Source organism: Leptopilina heterotoma, unplaced genomic scaffold (genome assembly GCF_015476425.1).
Source record: "Leptopilina heterotoma isolate Lh14 unplaced genomic scaffold, ASM1547642v1 Lhet_472, whole genome shotgun sequence".
In the NCBI taxonomy this organism is placed as follows: Eukaryota; Metazoa; Arthropoda; class Insecta; order Hymenoptera; family Figitidae; genus Leptopilina; species Leptopilina heterotoma.
The window spans coordinates 1,111,669-1,127,115 of record NW_025111099.1 but is presented as its reverse complement, the minus strand read 5'-3'; the positions used below and the strand labels follow the sequence as shown (position 1 = coordinate 1,127,115).

Sequence of the window (15,447 nt, the reverse complement as noted above, 5' to 3'; positions counted from 1 at the left end):
ATATTCACATTACACATAATAGTATATAGGAATATGTATAGCAGACAGCAAAAACACATGGACTATAGAGAAACCGGAAGAAATGCGCATCGGTACACTGCGCAACAATGCGCTAGTGAAGAGCGCCGATTTAGAATGCGAGTCAACTAACGTTTCACAAACTTTCACTAATGATTCGTAAACATTCAAACAGCCATTGATAACAATTCAGCATTAAATCTAAAACAATTGGTCACATACTGGCCTTCTAATCAATCCATGACTCGTTTTCAATCGTTAAGTAAAGTTAAGTAACCATCAACGGAAAAAGTGTCCCGTCTCAAAGTAATATACTAATCCATTAATGGTTGACGGACTTTTTCTTTCCGTGTATAAAGGTGAACGTTAATTTATAATTAACCTTTATGGGACTGAGGAAAAAAACACCTTCTATGGACGGACGAGGCATCCGCGGGTACCTATGTTTATTTGTTGACTATTTCTTATGGATATTATTATTTAACTATAGTAACTAAATTACATATTTTATAAAAAAATTATGTGCAGTACTATAAAAATTGTTTAATGAAATTTTTCATAATTTTTTAATAAAAATTTCTACATTTATCTGCATGAAATGTATAGAGGTACCCGAGTACCTCATCCCCCTTTTATGGGGAAGAAACTTTGTTTATTATTTCCGAATAAATAAATAAAAAAGGAACATTATAAATAATATAAAAACACTTTGTATGGATAAATTGGAGATATCAAAAAACTTTAGGTCAATACGATTTTAAAAATTATTAAAAAAATCCATTTGAAAATGCAAAAGGTACCTCGTCAGTCCCATAAAGGTTAATACAGTTAATATATATACGTTAGGGACATAAAAATCACAGTTTGTGAAAAATCACTCATATGGGTGATTCTACAAACGAAGGACGAAAATCAAGAAAATTTGGACACAACATTTTTTTCTCATTTAAGGTCTGAAAAGTATTTTAACTTCAAGTTAATGGTACTAATATAGACATCCATAAGTGGCCAGACAAAATATTAAAATTTACAAAAGTTATGGTTATTTATAAACAATTTATCCAGAGAATTAAAATCGTGTCAAGAAAATTCACATCAACATAAAAATTAATGAATGGATTTTTATAAAATTGGTTACTCGGGGGTTTACGGGGTTGCTGATTAAGAATCCAATGTCAGTTTTTCAAAATTCAAAATGGCGGACCCAATATGGCGGACAACTTTTAAAAAAACTTATCGTATTCGTCTAAAAATCGTTACCCGGGGGTTTTCGGGGTTGCTGATTAAGAATCTAATGTCAGTTTTTTAAAATTCAAAATTTTACACAATGAGTAAAAATCACTACGTTTATTAGCAGCATAAAATTAAAATGTTTTATGCTATTTTACAATGCATAATAAACTAACTTTTTCAGATAATAGGTTATGTTACATTCGGCACATAATCAGACACAAAATTGTTTGTTTACAAAATTGACGGAGTTATCGAATCTAGAGGAAAAGTTAGAACTAACAATTTACAAGTTACCAACATTTTCGCAACTTTTGAATCAGATAGTTCAAAATTATTTAAAATACGGAATACTTTATGCATACGGAAATTTCCGAGGACTGAAAAGAAATCGAGTACCCGAAAAAATCGAATACTAAATACTTTGAATACACCTCTAGTTTTTAACGTTGAGTTTAATTTTGAATTTACTTTTTAATAATTTATGAATTTATTTTTATTTAATTTATGTAACTAATTAATAATTAATAATAATAATAATAATAATAATAATAATAATAATAATAATAATAATAATAATAATAATAATACATTGTAATTAATTAATTAATTATGATTATTAAAAATTATTTAAAATTTATTTATTTATTTTTATACATCTATGAACAATAAATGTATTAGTAGAACTAAAAAACATAATTAAATTATAAAAACAATGGTTAATTTGAAAAAAGTTGACCTCGGATTGGTAATAAGCGAAACAGAAAATGACCGAGTAACGATTTTCAGACGAATATGTTAAGTTTCTCCAAAATCGTCGGCCATATTGGATCCGCCATTTTGAATTTGAAAAATTTTAGAAACTGACATTAGGTTCTTAATCAGCAACCCCGAAAACCCCTAAGTAACGATTTTTACGAGGATCAATAAAAGTCATCGGTTTAATTAATTTTTGTTGTACTTTAATTAATAATTGTTTATAACAAATTACGGATGGTCTATTCGTTTCTATAAACACAATTTCACAAATCATAAATTTGTAAAAGTAAGTTCAAGTGTCTAATAATAAAGAACTACCCTAGTAGAAAAATTTGGTGGCGCTAGTAAGGTGCCACTCTCGCACGCCATTGCGCTGTAGTGGCGCTGACAGCATTTGAAACACTTTTGTGCTCTAGCACCTTCCTCGCATTCTGCTCGCAGTGCTAGAATGCGAACATAACAGAATGTACATAACCTCACCTGCCAAAAATTTATTTCGCGAATTAAACAATTATTCTTATATGTCATTTCATTTGATGACTTTAAATAAAAGTATATATAAAAAATATTTACTAATTATCTGTTTACAATGGAAACTATACATATTTAAAGAATTAATTACACGTTTCGTTTTAATAAATGTAATCACACTTCTTAAACTTGTGGAATTATATATACATATTAGTTTATGAAAATTATCTCCAAAAGTCAAAATTATTATTAAAAAATCACTTATAATTTAATTGCAAAAGTTATGTTCTTATTTAAAACCAATAAAACTGTTCTGACAGGTCAATTAAAAATAAAGAAAACATAAATCCAGTTCGAGGTTATGTTTTCTAATTTGAATTTAGAGAAATTAATATGTTTAATTCATCAAAAGTATTTATTGTTATTCTTGGTGATAAATTGTTAGATTAATTACTTAAAATATTTTTTAAAATTTCCTTAACAAAAAAACAAACACCGTTGATATTTTATGCAACAGCGATATTTGTGGTTATGTTGCATTCTAGCAGAAAGTGCTCGCGCCATGCAAGGCGCTAGAAGACTTCGGCGAGATAAACTGCCATACAAATTCCAGTGGTGGCGCTAGCATATATCTAGGCTTCCATTAAATTTTTCTACCTGGGTACTTTGATTTTAGTGGGCTAAACTTTATTCATATAAAAAAATACTTATTCCATTTGTTTGTTTATGTCAATATAATTATTTATGCGAAATGAAAATTGAAAATTCAGTTATACCAATTTCTTGTAAATTTAATTAGAACCAGACAAATGAGAATTTGGCATTTTTTGTTTAAAAAATAGAAAAATAACATTAAATGAAAAAATCCTTTAGTACTATCTTATAAAGAATAATAATCTACAAAACATAAGTTTATAGAATAACCAAAAAATAAAATATTTTTTTAAAAAATGTATGCCAGACGAATGAGAATTTGTCTGGTCACAACACAATCTCCGTCACAAATTGAGAAATCTTGGTTAATAGATTAGAAGATTCAATAAAACCCGATTGGTATCACATTTAGTTTAGTTTAATTAACAACTACAACGAACAGTAACTTCATCAGAATGTTGATGTTTAATAATTTTTACATTTGTTGCACTGCCAGACGAATGATAACAAATTCAGGGGACAAACTTCGCGTTTCGCGAAGATATTTTATAAATAAGATATAGAGAAACGTCATAATTATTTCCATATTAGTAATTTACAACTACTCAAAATTACTAATTTCAGTATGAATTTTCCGCAAAACATTTGAAAAGTGACATTTATTCTCAATATGAACTGTCATTCTCCCAAAGGGACATGCCAGACGAATGAGAATTTAGCACTATAATGTGTATTTTTTGCAAACAAATATTTTTTTTCATCGGTATTTTTCTGTGCCATAATAGAAACCATTAAGATTTACAATTTTCATTAAAAGTAAATTTATTATTTCCAAAATTAATATACAAAACATGCTTCAGACATCAAAATTCCCTCTTTTGTAGAATCACCCATATATTATACTGACATTAAAAATAATATATATATATATATATATATATATATATATATATATATATATATATATATATATACTCTAAAAATCTCTCCTTTAATAAAAAAACTCTCTGTGTTCATGTTTGATTTATAGCATCTCTTTATAAAAAATTAAGAGGCAAACACTTTTATTTTTTCTCATCTTTTTTTGTAGTTTCCAAAAATTAGAATTTTCGTAAAAGTTGAAATTCAGAGAACTGGTGAGATTGATTTATTGATAGTGTAAAAAAAAGTGATCACGACGCATCAAAAACAGAATCCAAGTTGTCCAGGAGGCGACGGAAGTGGAGGGGAAGGTGGTGGTTGTCGAGGTGAAAAATCACTGCCCTATGCTCCTGTAGCAAATGTGGTAAAAGAGGTGGTACACCAGGAGGCGGAGGTCGACGAGGTTAAGATGGAAGCAGAGGATCACCTCGCCAGAGAATACGTTCAGGAGTTTGTTCTCGACCATCTTGATCCCGCCGACGTCAAACGAGAGGTGAATAACAAAAAAGATGAATTTCCATTTCTAAAATTGGTCAAATTATTTTTTAAATATAACTGTTTTTTCACTTTTCTTGAAAATTGGCAAAAATATAAAATTAGAAAATAGATGTTTGTAGGCCAAAAAGTTTTTAAAAATTATCAAAATTTAAAAATTGTAAATGTAAATTTAAAATTTAGTCCGACGATGCACTATGGGACACAACTATTGACGCAGGAGCTTCGTAGTTCACAGTTGATTTAAAGTCATTATATCACAGAATAATTATTTTTTGGTCTGTAAAATAAAAGAGCAATTAAAAATATTTGTTAAACTGATGCTTGAATGATTTTTCAATTTTCTCTGATACAATATATTTTGTAATATGTTTTTACATATGTAGTTGTAGTATACGCATTAAAAAAAAATTCCTACCTGGAAACAACTATGTGATTATAATTGAGTTGAAGCTGATTTTGTTAATTGGAGGCATACAGATTTTTTGTTAAGTTATCAGCAGATATAAACTTAACTCTAATAACGTATAAACTTGGTAGAGACAATTATAGTTAAAAATACAAATAGTGATTCTTTATCAACTGTGAACTGCTGAGCTTCTACTTCCCGTGGTGCTAAGTCGAATTAAGTATTTTAAACGTTATTTCGTATTGGTTTATGGCCTAGTAGGAGTTAAACTGCGTACAACGGTCCTATAAAGACAACCAATATTAGACCAATAGTGGCTAATACTTGGCATGTTAACACGAGTTTGCAAAGCCATATGGTTTTCAATATATCGGCTCAAGATTACCAACCTAATATAGATAAAAATCGTTTTTAATTAATAAAGTAAATATGGCATTTCACCACCTCGAAGTGCCACCTAGTTTGTGGAAGACCCCTAACAAATATCAAGATTTTCAATAATTTATATAAGTAATAAATTATTTATAATTGTTTAAAAAATGCAGCAGCTATTAGAATGGTGATAGGATTTTGCAAAAAATTTTAATATTAAAAGGTCAATTTCTAAAGATGAGCCGAAAAATGTCGGTGATAAAAAAGATATTCCCTGATCCAGTCTATAGGACTTAACGGCGAAGCTTTCGATATTTACAAGGAAGACGAGGTGTTGATAAGAAATTTAATGTAATTAATTTAACTAGTTAACTTGTTTATTTAATCAATGTTACTAAATACCATTAAGTATTATTTCAAAATATTAATCGCAGTAATAATAAAATGTTTTAATTTTTATAAGAGATCTGCAATAAAAACTATTTTAAATTCCGCTATTTATTTCAATCAATAAAACTACTTACAAGTTAACCCCTTAAGAACGGAAAAGACAGATTTTTTTCGAAGATTCAAGGTCACTGTTCTATGTATTCACGTATGGCAAACATTTGAACAGAACCATTCCTAAAGCCTTTTTTCGTCCTCTTCCAGAATCTGACATTTAAATAGCACAAAAATAAAATTTGAAGAAGTTGTGGCCATTTTTTTAACAAAAAACACAAAATTTTTACAGTTTTTTGTCAAAGAAATATTTTTTTCATAGACTCAAAGTTAAAATATAAGCTGCTACACTGTTAGAAAAGAATTTATATTTTATAAGTATTAAACAATAGTGAACAGCAATAGTGAATTTTTTAATCTACACTATACCGGCGGAAATTGTGCGAACGCTAACATCTCGAGCTATTAAAAAACACACCCGCACAGAAAGAGTCATAACTCGGTTAAAAATGAAGCTAGATGCTTTTTTTAAATTGCATTGGAAAGCTTATTAAATTTCCAATGAAATGACACTATTTTATGTCGTATTGCATAAATAGAAAGCGAGATATCATGTTATGAAGACAAAAAAATAATTCTATTTTTTTCGGGATTTCTTACCCTGATGATATTTAAAAAGTGGATCCCAGTAAGAATGTACTTGGTAAAATTAATTTTCGACACTTTTTTCACAGCCACACTCAACGGCGAATTAGAGAAATCGATGATTGAAAACATTGCTTCGCACGGTCCGACTCTTTTTGTAATATCTCGGGAACCCGTAAATATTTTTTGCTGTTCTTGGTCTCTATGTAAAGCTCAGGTTACAAGGAATAGTCTGTAAAAGTAACAATTTTTTCATTAACTTTTCTAAATTTTGCCAGGAGTCAGGGTAAGAAATTCCGAAAAAAATAAAATTATTTTTTTGTCTTCATAACATGATATCTCGCTTTCTATTTATGCAATACAACTTAAAATAGTGGTATTTCATTGGAAATTTAATAAGCTTTCCAATGCAATTTAAAAAAAGCATCTAGCTTCATTTTTAACCGAGTTATGACTCTTTCTGTGCGGGTGTGTTTTTTAATAGCTCGAGATGTTAGCGTTCGCACAATTTCCGCCGGTAGTGTAACTTATTTTTTTTCTACTACTTTGAATATTTAAATTGATTGTCTTAGTTTAATTAAGTGATAATTTTAACTCAAAAAAAAATTGTGGTGGCTGCTATCAAAAGTTGCATGTCACCATGAGTGGACCACTGTTTGTAACCATGAGTGGACTGCCTGTTTTTCCATTTGTAATGTCAGTTTACCATTTTTGTATATATAAATTGACAATAAATGGGTTTAAAACTATGTTTTATGTTCTTTATTAATTTTTTTGTGTTATTGATGTGATATGTGCCAAAATTATTAAAAATGGTTTTACTTGTAAACATTGCGACACATACATGGTCTGAAGTTGCATAAGCATAAAATTTGTTTTAATTTATCAGAAATATTAAATACATTAAAGAATTTAGAATAACTTTTGCAATTTTTTAGGAGTGGTCCACTCAAGGTTACACTTTTTTCGTTCCTTAAAAATTAGCTCTTTTTTAAAAGTCAATTTTTTTTCCAAATAAAAAAAAATCAAAGCTATTATGGTATAAACACTTATCTTGGGATCGAAACTAAAGCTTGGAATAGAAACCTCCGATTAATTTGCTTTCATAAAGAATTTTTTCGAAAAAAAGCTTAGGCGGTCCACTCAAGGTGACATTACCCGACGGTTTGTGAAAAATATTTTGTAAAATAGTTTTGTAATCAAACATATTTTGTGAAATAAAAAGAATCTTTATAAGCTACAATTATTTTTTTTAATCTTGGTAAATGTTCATCCTTAATTGTAAAATTTACAAAAAAGAAATAATTCCTACATTATTAGAAATATTTTTCCCCAAAATAATTTTTTTATTGTATTCATACACAATACTGGTCAAACTTACTTAATTTTCATATTAATGTTATTGAATTTTCAATTCTTTGATATTGAATTCTCAATTCTATGTTATTGAATTTCCAACTTTATATTACTGAAATTTCAATTCCATGTTATTAAATTTTCAGTTCCATGTCTATGTCTATGTTTTTGAATTTCCAATTACAGTTGCTATTGAATATTCAACTCAATGTTATTGAAAATTCAATCAGACGTATTGATATGGACTTCACTTACATGTTATTGAAAATTCATAACTTTATTTACAAAAACACAACAAAATTTTTAATTTTTTGTACTTCATCATCCGAATGTTTTTAGACCGCTGATTACGAACCTGATGTCAGTTTTTAAAAATTCAAAATGGCGGATCCAATATGGCGGTCAAAAATTTGAAAATTCGTCGTAGTAACTTAAAACTCGTTATTCGAGGTTTTTGGGGTCGCTGATTACAAATCTTATGTTCGTTTTTCAAAATTGAAAATGATGGATCCAATATGTCGGACAAAGTTTTAAAAATTTATTGGATTGTCAAAAAATTCATTATTTGAGGAATACTGGTATCTCTGATTAGGAATTATAAAAAACCATATCGGCATCATACAATCCCCAAATTTTAATCCTGAATATGATTGGTTTGTTTCAAATAAATTGCTTAAATTTAGAGTATTTAATGCTCGTTTATATTTGTAAAAAACGGTTACGGGACATTGTCGATCAAACGATATAGGGCATTGAAGTTAAGTACTCATTGACCAATAACACAGGCACACAAAAAAAAGTGTCGTGGCCGAGACACTACAGTAGTATATTCCCATGTATTTTTGGCCGCTGAATCCGAATCTGAAGTCCAAATGCTCAAATTGGTTCTTTTTTTTGAGTTATACTAAAAAAACGACTCAAAACACGAATTTGAACCAAAAAAATTAAAAAAATTTTTTGTGACATGACAATAGCATATTTCCATGTATTTTTTCCCGCTGAATCCGGATTCGAAGTCAGAATTGACAGATGTGCTCAAAATTATGAGCTTAACTCAAAAAACGACTCAAAAACCGAATTAAAATGACGAAAATGAAAAATTTTTTCTGTGACATTGCGAAAGTATATTCCTATGTATTTTTGCATGCTGAATCCGAATTCGAAGTTAAAATTGACAGATTTGCTCAAAATTTTGAGATAAACTCAAAAAACCACTCAGAAAAAAACTCAAAAATCCGAATTAAGATGAAAAAATTTTTTATGACACTACACAGTAGTGTAATATAGTAATATTCCCATGTACTTTTTCCCGCTGAATCCGTATTCGCAGTCAGAAGTGACAGATTTGTTCAAAATTTTGAGATAAGAGATAGAACTCAAACCCTGGTTACAGGTACAAGCATGCATGTTTTTGAGCACTTTTAATGAAATCCAAAATTTTGAGCCACTTTGAAAATTCTGACTTTGGAATCACAGTGAAAAAATACATGGGAATACACTAGTGTAGTGTCATAGCAAAAAATTTCCTTTATTCATATTAAATTACATTTTTATCAGTTTTTTGAGTATATCTCAAAATTTTGAGCAAATCAGTCAGAAATCTGTCAATTCTGACTTTAAATGCGAGATCCGATATGGAAATAGGGGAGAGTAGGCTACATTGAACCAGCGTCAACAGTGAACCACTTCAATTTTCTGAGAAATGACTGAGTGAAATTTTTTCTTATTTAATATATAAGTTAGTTTTACTGAAACAAACTATGTCCAAAAATTTCGGGCACGTAGGTTTATTATTTACAAAGAAAAACTAAAAAAACTGTTTTTCACGTATACAAAACAAAAAATTTGGTGGAATTATAATGACGTTTTTTTATTGAAATAGGAAGTTTTAAAAATTAGTAAACTTGCGATTTATTTCGCTTAGGGTGTCAACTTCAATATTCCGATGTGATAAAGAACTTTAAATCTTACACAAATTTATTATAAACAATTTTTGTTGTGAATGTCATGTGAATACAGTGAGTGCGGCATCATTGAACCACCCGAAAAAGCAAAGAATTTTCAATTTTAAGAGTTGTAAAATTGTCTGCTCTACTAATTAGTAAGAAAAATACTGGAAGACATGCTTTCATCACAATTGTGAACGAGATAAACTCAAACTGTCACTTTACCTACCTAACCTGACATTAAAATACATTAATCTCCTATATTAACAAGTAATAACAATTAAATAACAATTTTCTATTTTTTTTAGTGGAAAATAAGATTTTTTACAATGTGTAAGTGGAAATATTATTTTTGAAGTAAATTGTAGTGTTTTATTAGTTATTAGAGGTGGTTCAATGTAGACACACATCCTTCAAAATAAGAAAAGTGTGACTTGTTAGAAAAAAATTAAATTTAATTATTTAATCATAATAATTTGTGTTTGTAACGTGTGTATTAACTAAAGGAGTACTTCAGCTTAATTTTGATACAAAAACCTGATCGAAATTAGTAAAATTTTATTAGTTCTTGGACTTTATAAAATACCCGGTTCAATGTAGCTTACCCTCCCCTACTGTAATGTAGTGTCATAGCAAAAAATTTCCATTTCTTTATTTTAAATCGCTTTTTTTATCAGTTCTTTGAGCTTATCTCAAAATTTTGAGCAAATCTGTCAATTCTGACTGCGAATTCGGATTCAGCGGGAAAAAGTACATGGGAATATAGTAGTGTAGTGTCATAAAAAATTTTTTTCATCTTAATTCGGTTTTTTGAGTCTTTTTTTGAGTGGTTTTTTGAGTTTATCTCAAAATTTTGAGCAAATCTGTCAATTTTGACTTCGAATTCGGATTCAGCATGCAAAAATACATAGGAATATACTTTTGCAATGTCACAGAAAAAATTTTTCATTTTCGTCATTTTAATTCGGTTTTTTGAGTCGTTTTTGGAGTTTAGCTCATAATTTTGAGCACATCTGTCAATTCTGACTTCGAATCCGGATTCAGCGGGAAAAAATACATGGAAATATGCTATTGTCATGTCACAAAAAAAATTTTTAATTTTTTTGGTTCAAATTCGTGTTTTGAGTCGTTTTTTGAGTATAACTCAAAAAAAAGAACCAATTTGAGCATTCGGACTTCAGATTCGGATTCAGCAGCCAAAAATACATGGGAATATACTACTGTAGTGTCTCGGCCACGACACTTTTTTTTTGTGTGCCTGTGTAATCTTCATCACATGTCCTTGTATTAAAAGTATTTAGAATAATTATCCCAAAAAATGAATTTAGCTCCGACATTATAAGGTGCAGACCATTTTCAGATGATGATTCGATATTATAATTCTTCATCTCAGCAGAAAAAAAATTTCGAAAAGCTTCTTTGTTGAAGTATGATAGATATTTTTCTTTTGATTATTTGTAAGAAAATACTGATTTTCTAGGCATTGATAACCACTATTTTCGCAAGAAGTCCAATTATATTGGTGTTCGTGTTCTAATAATTTCTGAGCATCTGTATAGTTTTTAAAAATTCATCATCTAAAGCATCATCATCGAATGCTTTTTTTCAGGAGGCATTGCTAAACATTCGTACACTGAGAAAACTGGAGTATTGGACTAAACATCTGGAGGGACAAATCGTTGATATTTGAGAGTTAGCTATTGGATAACAATCTAAATGTTCAAATACACCATTAACAGATATTCGTGCCATTTCTCTTGGAGGGAAAATGAGTTTATAACAGAGGGACAAATTAACCATCTTGAGAAATCCCTTTCTTATCCGGCGCTAAATGAATAAATATGGCAACCTAACCCCTAAATTAAATACATAAAATGTCAGAAAAATAATTTCGCGCGCATCAGATCGTACACATTTTCTGCGCAACTTTTAACCCTCAGATATAATGGGAGAGAATATACAAGTAGATTTCCATTATCAATTCAAAATTTATTTTAGAAGGACTATTTAACTCTCTTCATATAAGCAAAGGAAACATACACTTTTTGAACCTCCGAATTTGACACTCCAGTTTTCTCAGTGTAATTTTTGAGAAGAAATTGAATAAGGAATAACAATAAAGACGTAAAAATTAAGAAAAACTTTCAGCTACTAAAGCGAATGACAACTAAATTTTGTCAATGAAACAAATGTCAGTTTGTCATACTTCGTATTTATGTATCTCGTTGTCATGGCAAAACAAATGAAAATCATCTTTATAACAGATTCGATCGTCTTTTTTTTAAACATCCTGGAGCCAAATTGGAATCGCCTTTTTCAATTTCGAAAAACGGACATCAGATTCATAATCAGCGACTCCAAAAACACCCGAGTAACGAGTTTTAAGTGAATAAGATGATTTTTTAAAAACTTTGACCGCCTTATTAGATCCACCATTTTGAATTTTTAAATCTGACATCAGATTCGGAATCAGTGACCCAATAAACTTTCGGATGATAAGTTACAAAAAAATTTAAAAATTTTTGGTTTTCGTAAATAAAATTATGCATTTATTTGAAAAAATTCCTTTCACCGCCATTTTAAAACCGTCATCTTCAAATTTTTAAAAAAAGTTTTATATTTGTAAAGCTTGGGTATTGCGGACGCGATATTTCTAGGTTAGCAGCTTATATTTAGACTTGCAGTCTATGAAAAAAATATTTCTTTGACAAAAAACTGTAAAAACTTTGTAAAACTTTCGTGATTTTTGTTAAAAAATGGCCACAATTTTTTCAAATTTTATTCTTGTGCAATTTAAATGTCGGATTCTGAGAGAGGCTGAAAAAAGGGCTTGAGGAATGGTTCTGGCCAAATTTTTGACATACGTGAATACAGATAACAGTGACCTTGAATCTTCGATAAAATTATAGATTCTTCTCGTTTTCGCCCGTCGAACACGGGTTCAATCACCAGTCCACCCAAATTGTTTTTCAAAAGATAAAAGTTTTCTCTCCGCAAAATTCCTTATCCATATCACCTAAACTAACACGAAACAAAACGTGATAACTACAGGACTTAACACGGTTAGTAGCCCGTTAGCTTTCCGCAAAATATGGTGCTATCTAGACAATGATACTTTTGATTACAAATTAATTTAAAATAAAGCAAAATTATTTAAACTTAACGCTTTTATAGTACATTATGCAACAAAGGCGTATTATGACCACTTTATGCTACCTGTAACGGTGCATGCAAAGTTCCCCCATATAACCCACCTGGCCAATAAAGTGCCTATTATTGCCCCCCAGACAGCACGTAATGTTGCAGCAAGCTTGTGGCAAGCTTGCCGCGTAAGATTGCCAATATTGCCGAGCAAGCTTGCGGCAATATTGTGGCAAGCTTCAAATGTCCCACCTACAGGAAGCTTGCCGCGTAAGCTTGCAGCAATATTGCCTTGTAAGCTTGCTGTAATATTGCACGGCAATATTGCCGCAATGTTGCACTGTAAGGTTGTGGTAAGGTTACACGTAAGGTTGAGGTGAGGTTGTGGTAAGTTTACAGATTATGGAAAAAATTAACAAAATAATTAATAATTTAAATAATTAATAAATATTAATTAAAAAATGAAGTTTGTTGCTCTTCTATATTTTTGATACCTAACATGAAACAGAAAATTTTGAAAACAAACTTGGGGGCACTGGGATTTGAACCCGCGATAGACGCGCATAAACCTAACACCCTAACTAACTGAGCTAAGTGGGGAACTGAGGAAGAAAAACTCAATTTTGCTATTAAGGTGCACTAAGAAGCTAACTAACTCCTTAAAAGCAAAATTGAGTTTCTCTTCCTCAGTTCCCCACTTAGCTCAGTTAGTTAGGGTGTTAGGTTTATGCGCGTCTATCCCGGGTTCAAATCCCAGTGCCCCCAAGTTTGTTTTCAAAATTTTCTGTTTCATGTTAGGTATCAAAAATATAGAAGAGCAACAAACTTCATTTTTTAATTAATATTTATTAATTATTTAAATTATTAATTATTTTGTTCATTTTTTTCCATAATCTGTAAACTTACCACAACCTTACCACAACCTCACCTCAACCTTACGTGTAACCTTACCACAACCTTACAGTGCAACATTGCGGCAATATTGCCGTGCAATATTACAGCAAGCTTACAAGGCAATATTGCTGCAAGCTTACGCGGCAAGCTTCCTGTAGGTGGGACATTTGAAGCTTGCCACAATATTGCCGCAAGCTTGCTCGGCAATATTGGCAATCTTACGCGGCAAGCTTGCCACAAGCTTGCTGCAACATTACGTGCTGTCTGGGGCCTAGGGTAATAATGACTACTTTATTGACCTGTGAGCAGCGGTCAATAGGGTACATTTTATTGCCTTTGGGCAATAATGAGCACTTTATTGACCGCTGGGTTATAAGCGGGAACTTAGTATGCGCCTGTACAGGTAGATAAACTGACCATAATACGCCTGAGTTGCATAAAATAAATTTAAATTATCCAATACGCCCCGGTCTCCCCTACATACTTAAATCGCAGTGTCTTTTGCAGGAACGGTTCGGTGAAGCGTCCCTCTCGTAGCAGAGAACGTGATTTTCACGCAAAGGCGTCGGCTATGCGTTGCAAGAAAATTCCAATCTCTATACCATACGGGGGATGCTGCACCGTATCGTTCCAGCAATTGACACAGAGACTGAACCCAATGGGAAATGAACGATTGGTTCAATTATGTGCCATGCTTGGGACACACCTTGCCATTCTTGGAACAATGATTGTTAACCAACATTGGACCACAATTGGTTTTAGCTTGGAATTATCAGCTACTGCCAATGATCGGCAGCCTAGCTTAGGACCAAATATTTGCTGCCAAGAAACCAAAATGGGGTTTCAAAAAGTTCGTTTTTCATTGGTAGCCAATAAAAAAACAAGATTTTGAAAATAATTTTTTTTAATTATTGTTAATTAATTTTTATTTTTAAAAAATAATTTTTGAAAAGTGTATTTTTAATTAATTTAATGTATAGAATTAATTTTTCACCTCTAGTAAAACAAAGGTGATAGAGTGATAAAAATTCCTCACCGTGGACCTCACAGCGGACGGATTCCTGTTAATGCTTTTGACGGCTGAGGAGCAGGTCCTTATAGATTTAGTGAAACAGCTTACAAGCGAGAAAAAATTGTTCAAATAATGTCAGGATATACATGTGCGCAAGAAACTAGTTCCGACATGTACCTTCAGTTTCTTTTACCGGAGGTGAGAAATTAATTCAATACATTAAATTAATTAAAAATATACTTTTAAAAACATTATTTTAAAAAAATAATAAAAATTAATTAATACCTTATAATAAAAAAAATTATTTTCAGAATCTTGTTTTTTTATTTTATTTATTTAGTCCACCATTGTCATAAAGGAAATTTAAATATGTTCCACTTTTCGGTCTTCTATACTTACTGCTTATATTCGTTAAAAAAATTAATTTTAAAATTGGCTAACCAAGTCAGAAATGGAAACATTTGTGGTGTAAATTTTTAGTCTAAACAAAAATTAAAGTGAATTAGTTCGTTTTATGAAAAAGTGACGTGACAAAAGTTGAATTTGGACATGCCTTAAGGGCGAAGAAAAATTTAAAAATGGTATTTTCCAAAAGTCCTGAAGCAGGGTGGCTACATGTAAATAAAATCAGGGAAATGTCGGGAAAAAATTGTTGTCAGTAAAGGGAGAATTGTGACGTATGC

At 30.5% G+C, this 15,447-nt stretch overlaps 1 protein-coding gene across 9 annotated transcripts in view; it reads left to right on the top strand.

Moving 5' to 3' along the window:
* Window positions 1-15,447, top strand: part of LOC122507571 — a 190,699-nt gene that overhangs the window by 12,348 nt on the left and 162,904 nt on the right. For 8 of the 9 annotated variants that reach the window (XM_043620362.1, XM_043620359.1, XM_043620361.1 and 5 more), the window contains exon 2: window positions 4,223-4,546. In XM_043620362.1, coding sequence (XP_043476297.1) covers window positions 4,463-4,546 — 84 coding nt within the window. In that variant the 5' untranslated portion in view covers window positions 4,223-4,462. Of the gene's footprint in view, window positions 1-4,222; window positions 4,547-14,763; window positions 14,963-15,447 lie in introns of those variants that run through there. The other variant, XM_043620366.1, reaches the window with a different exon arrangement.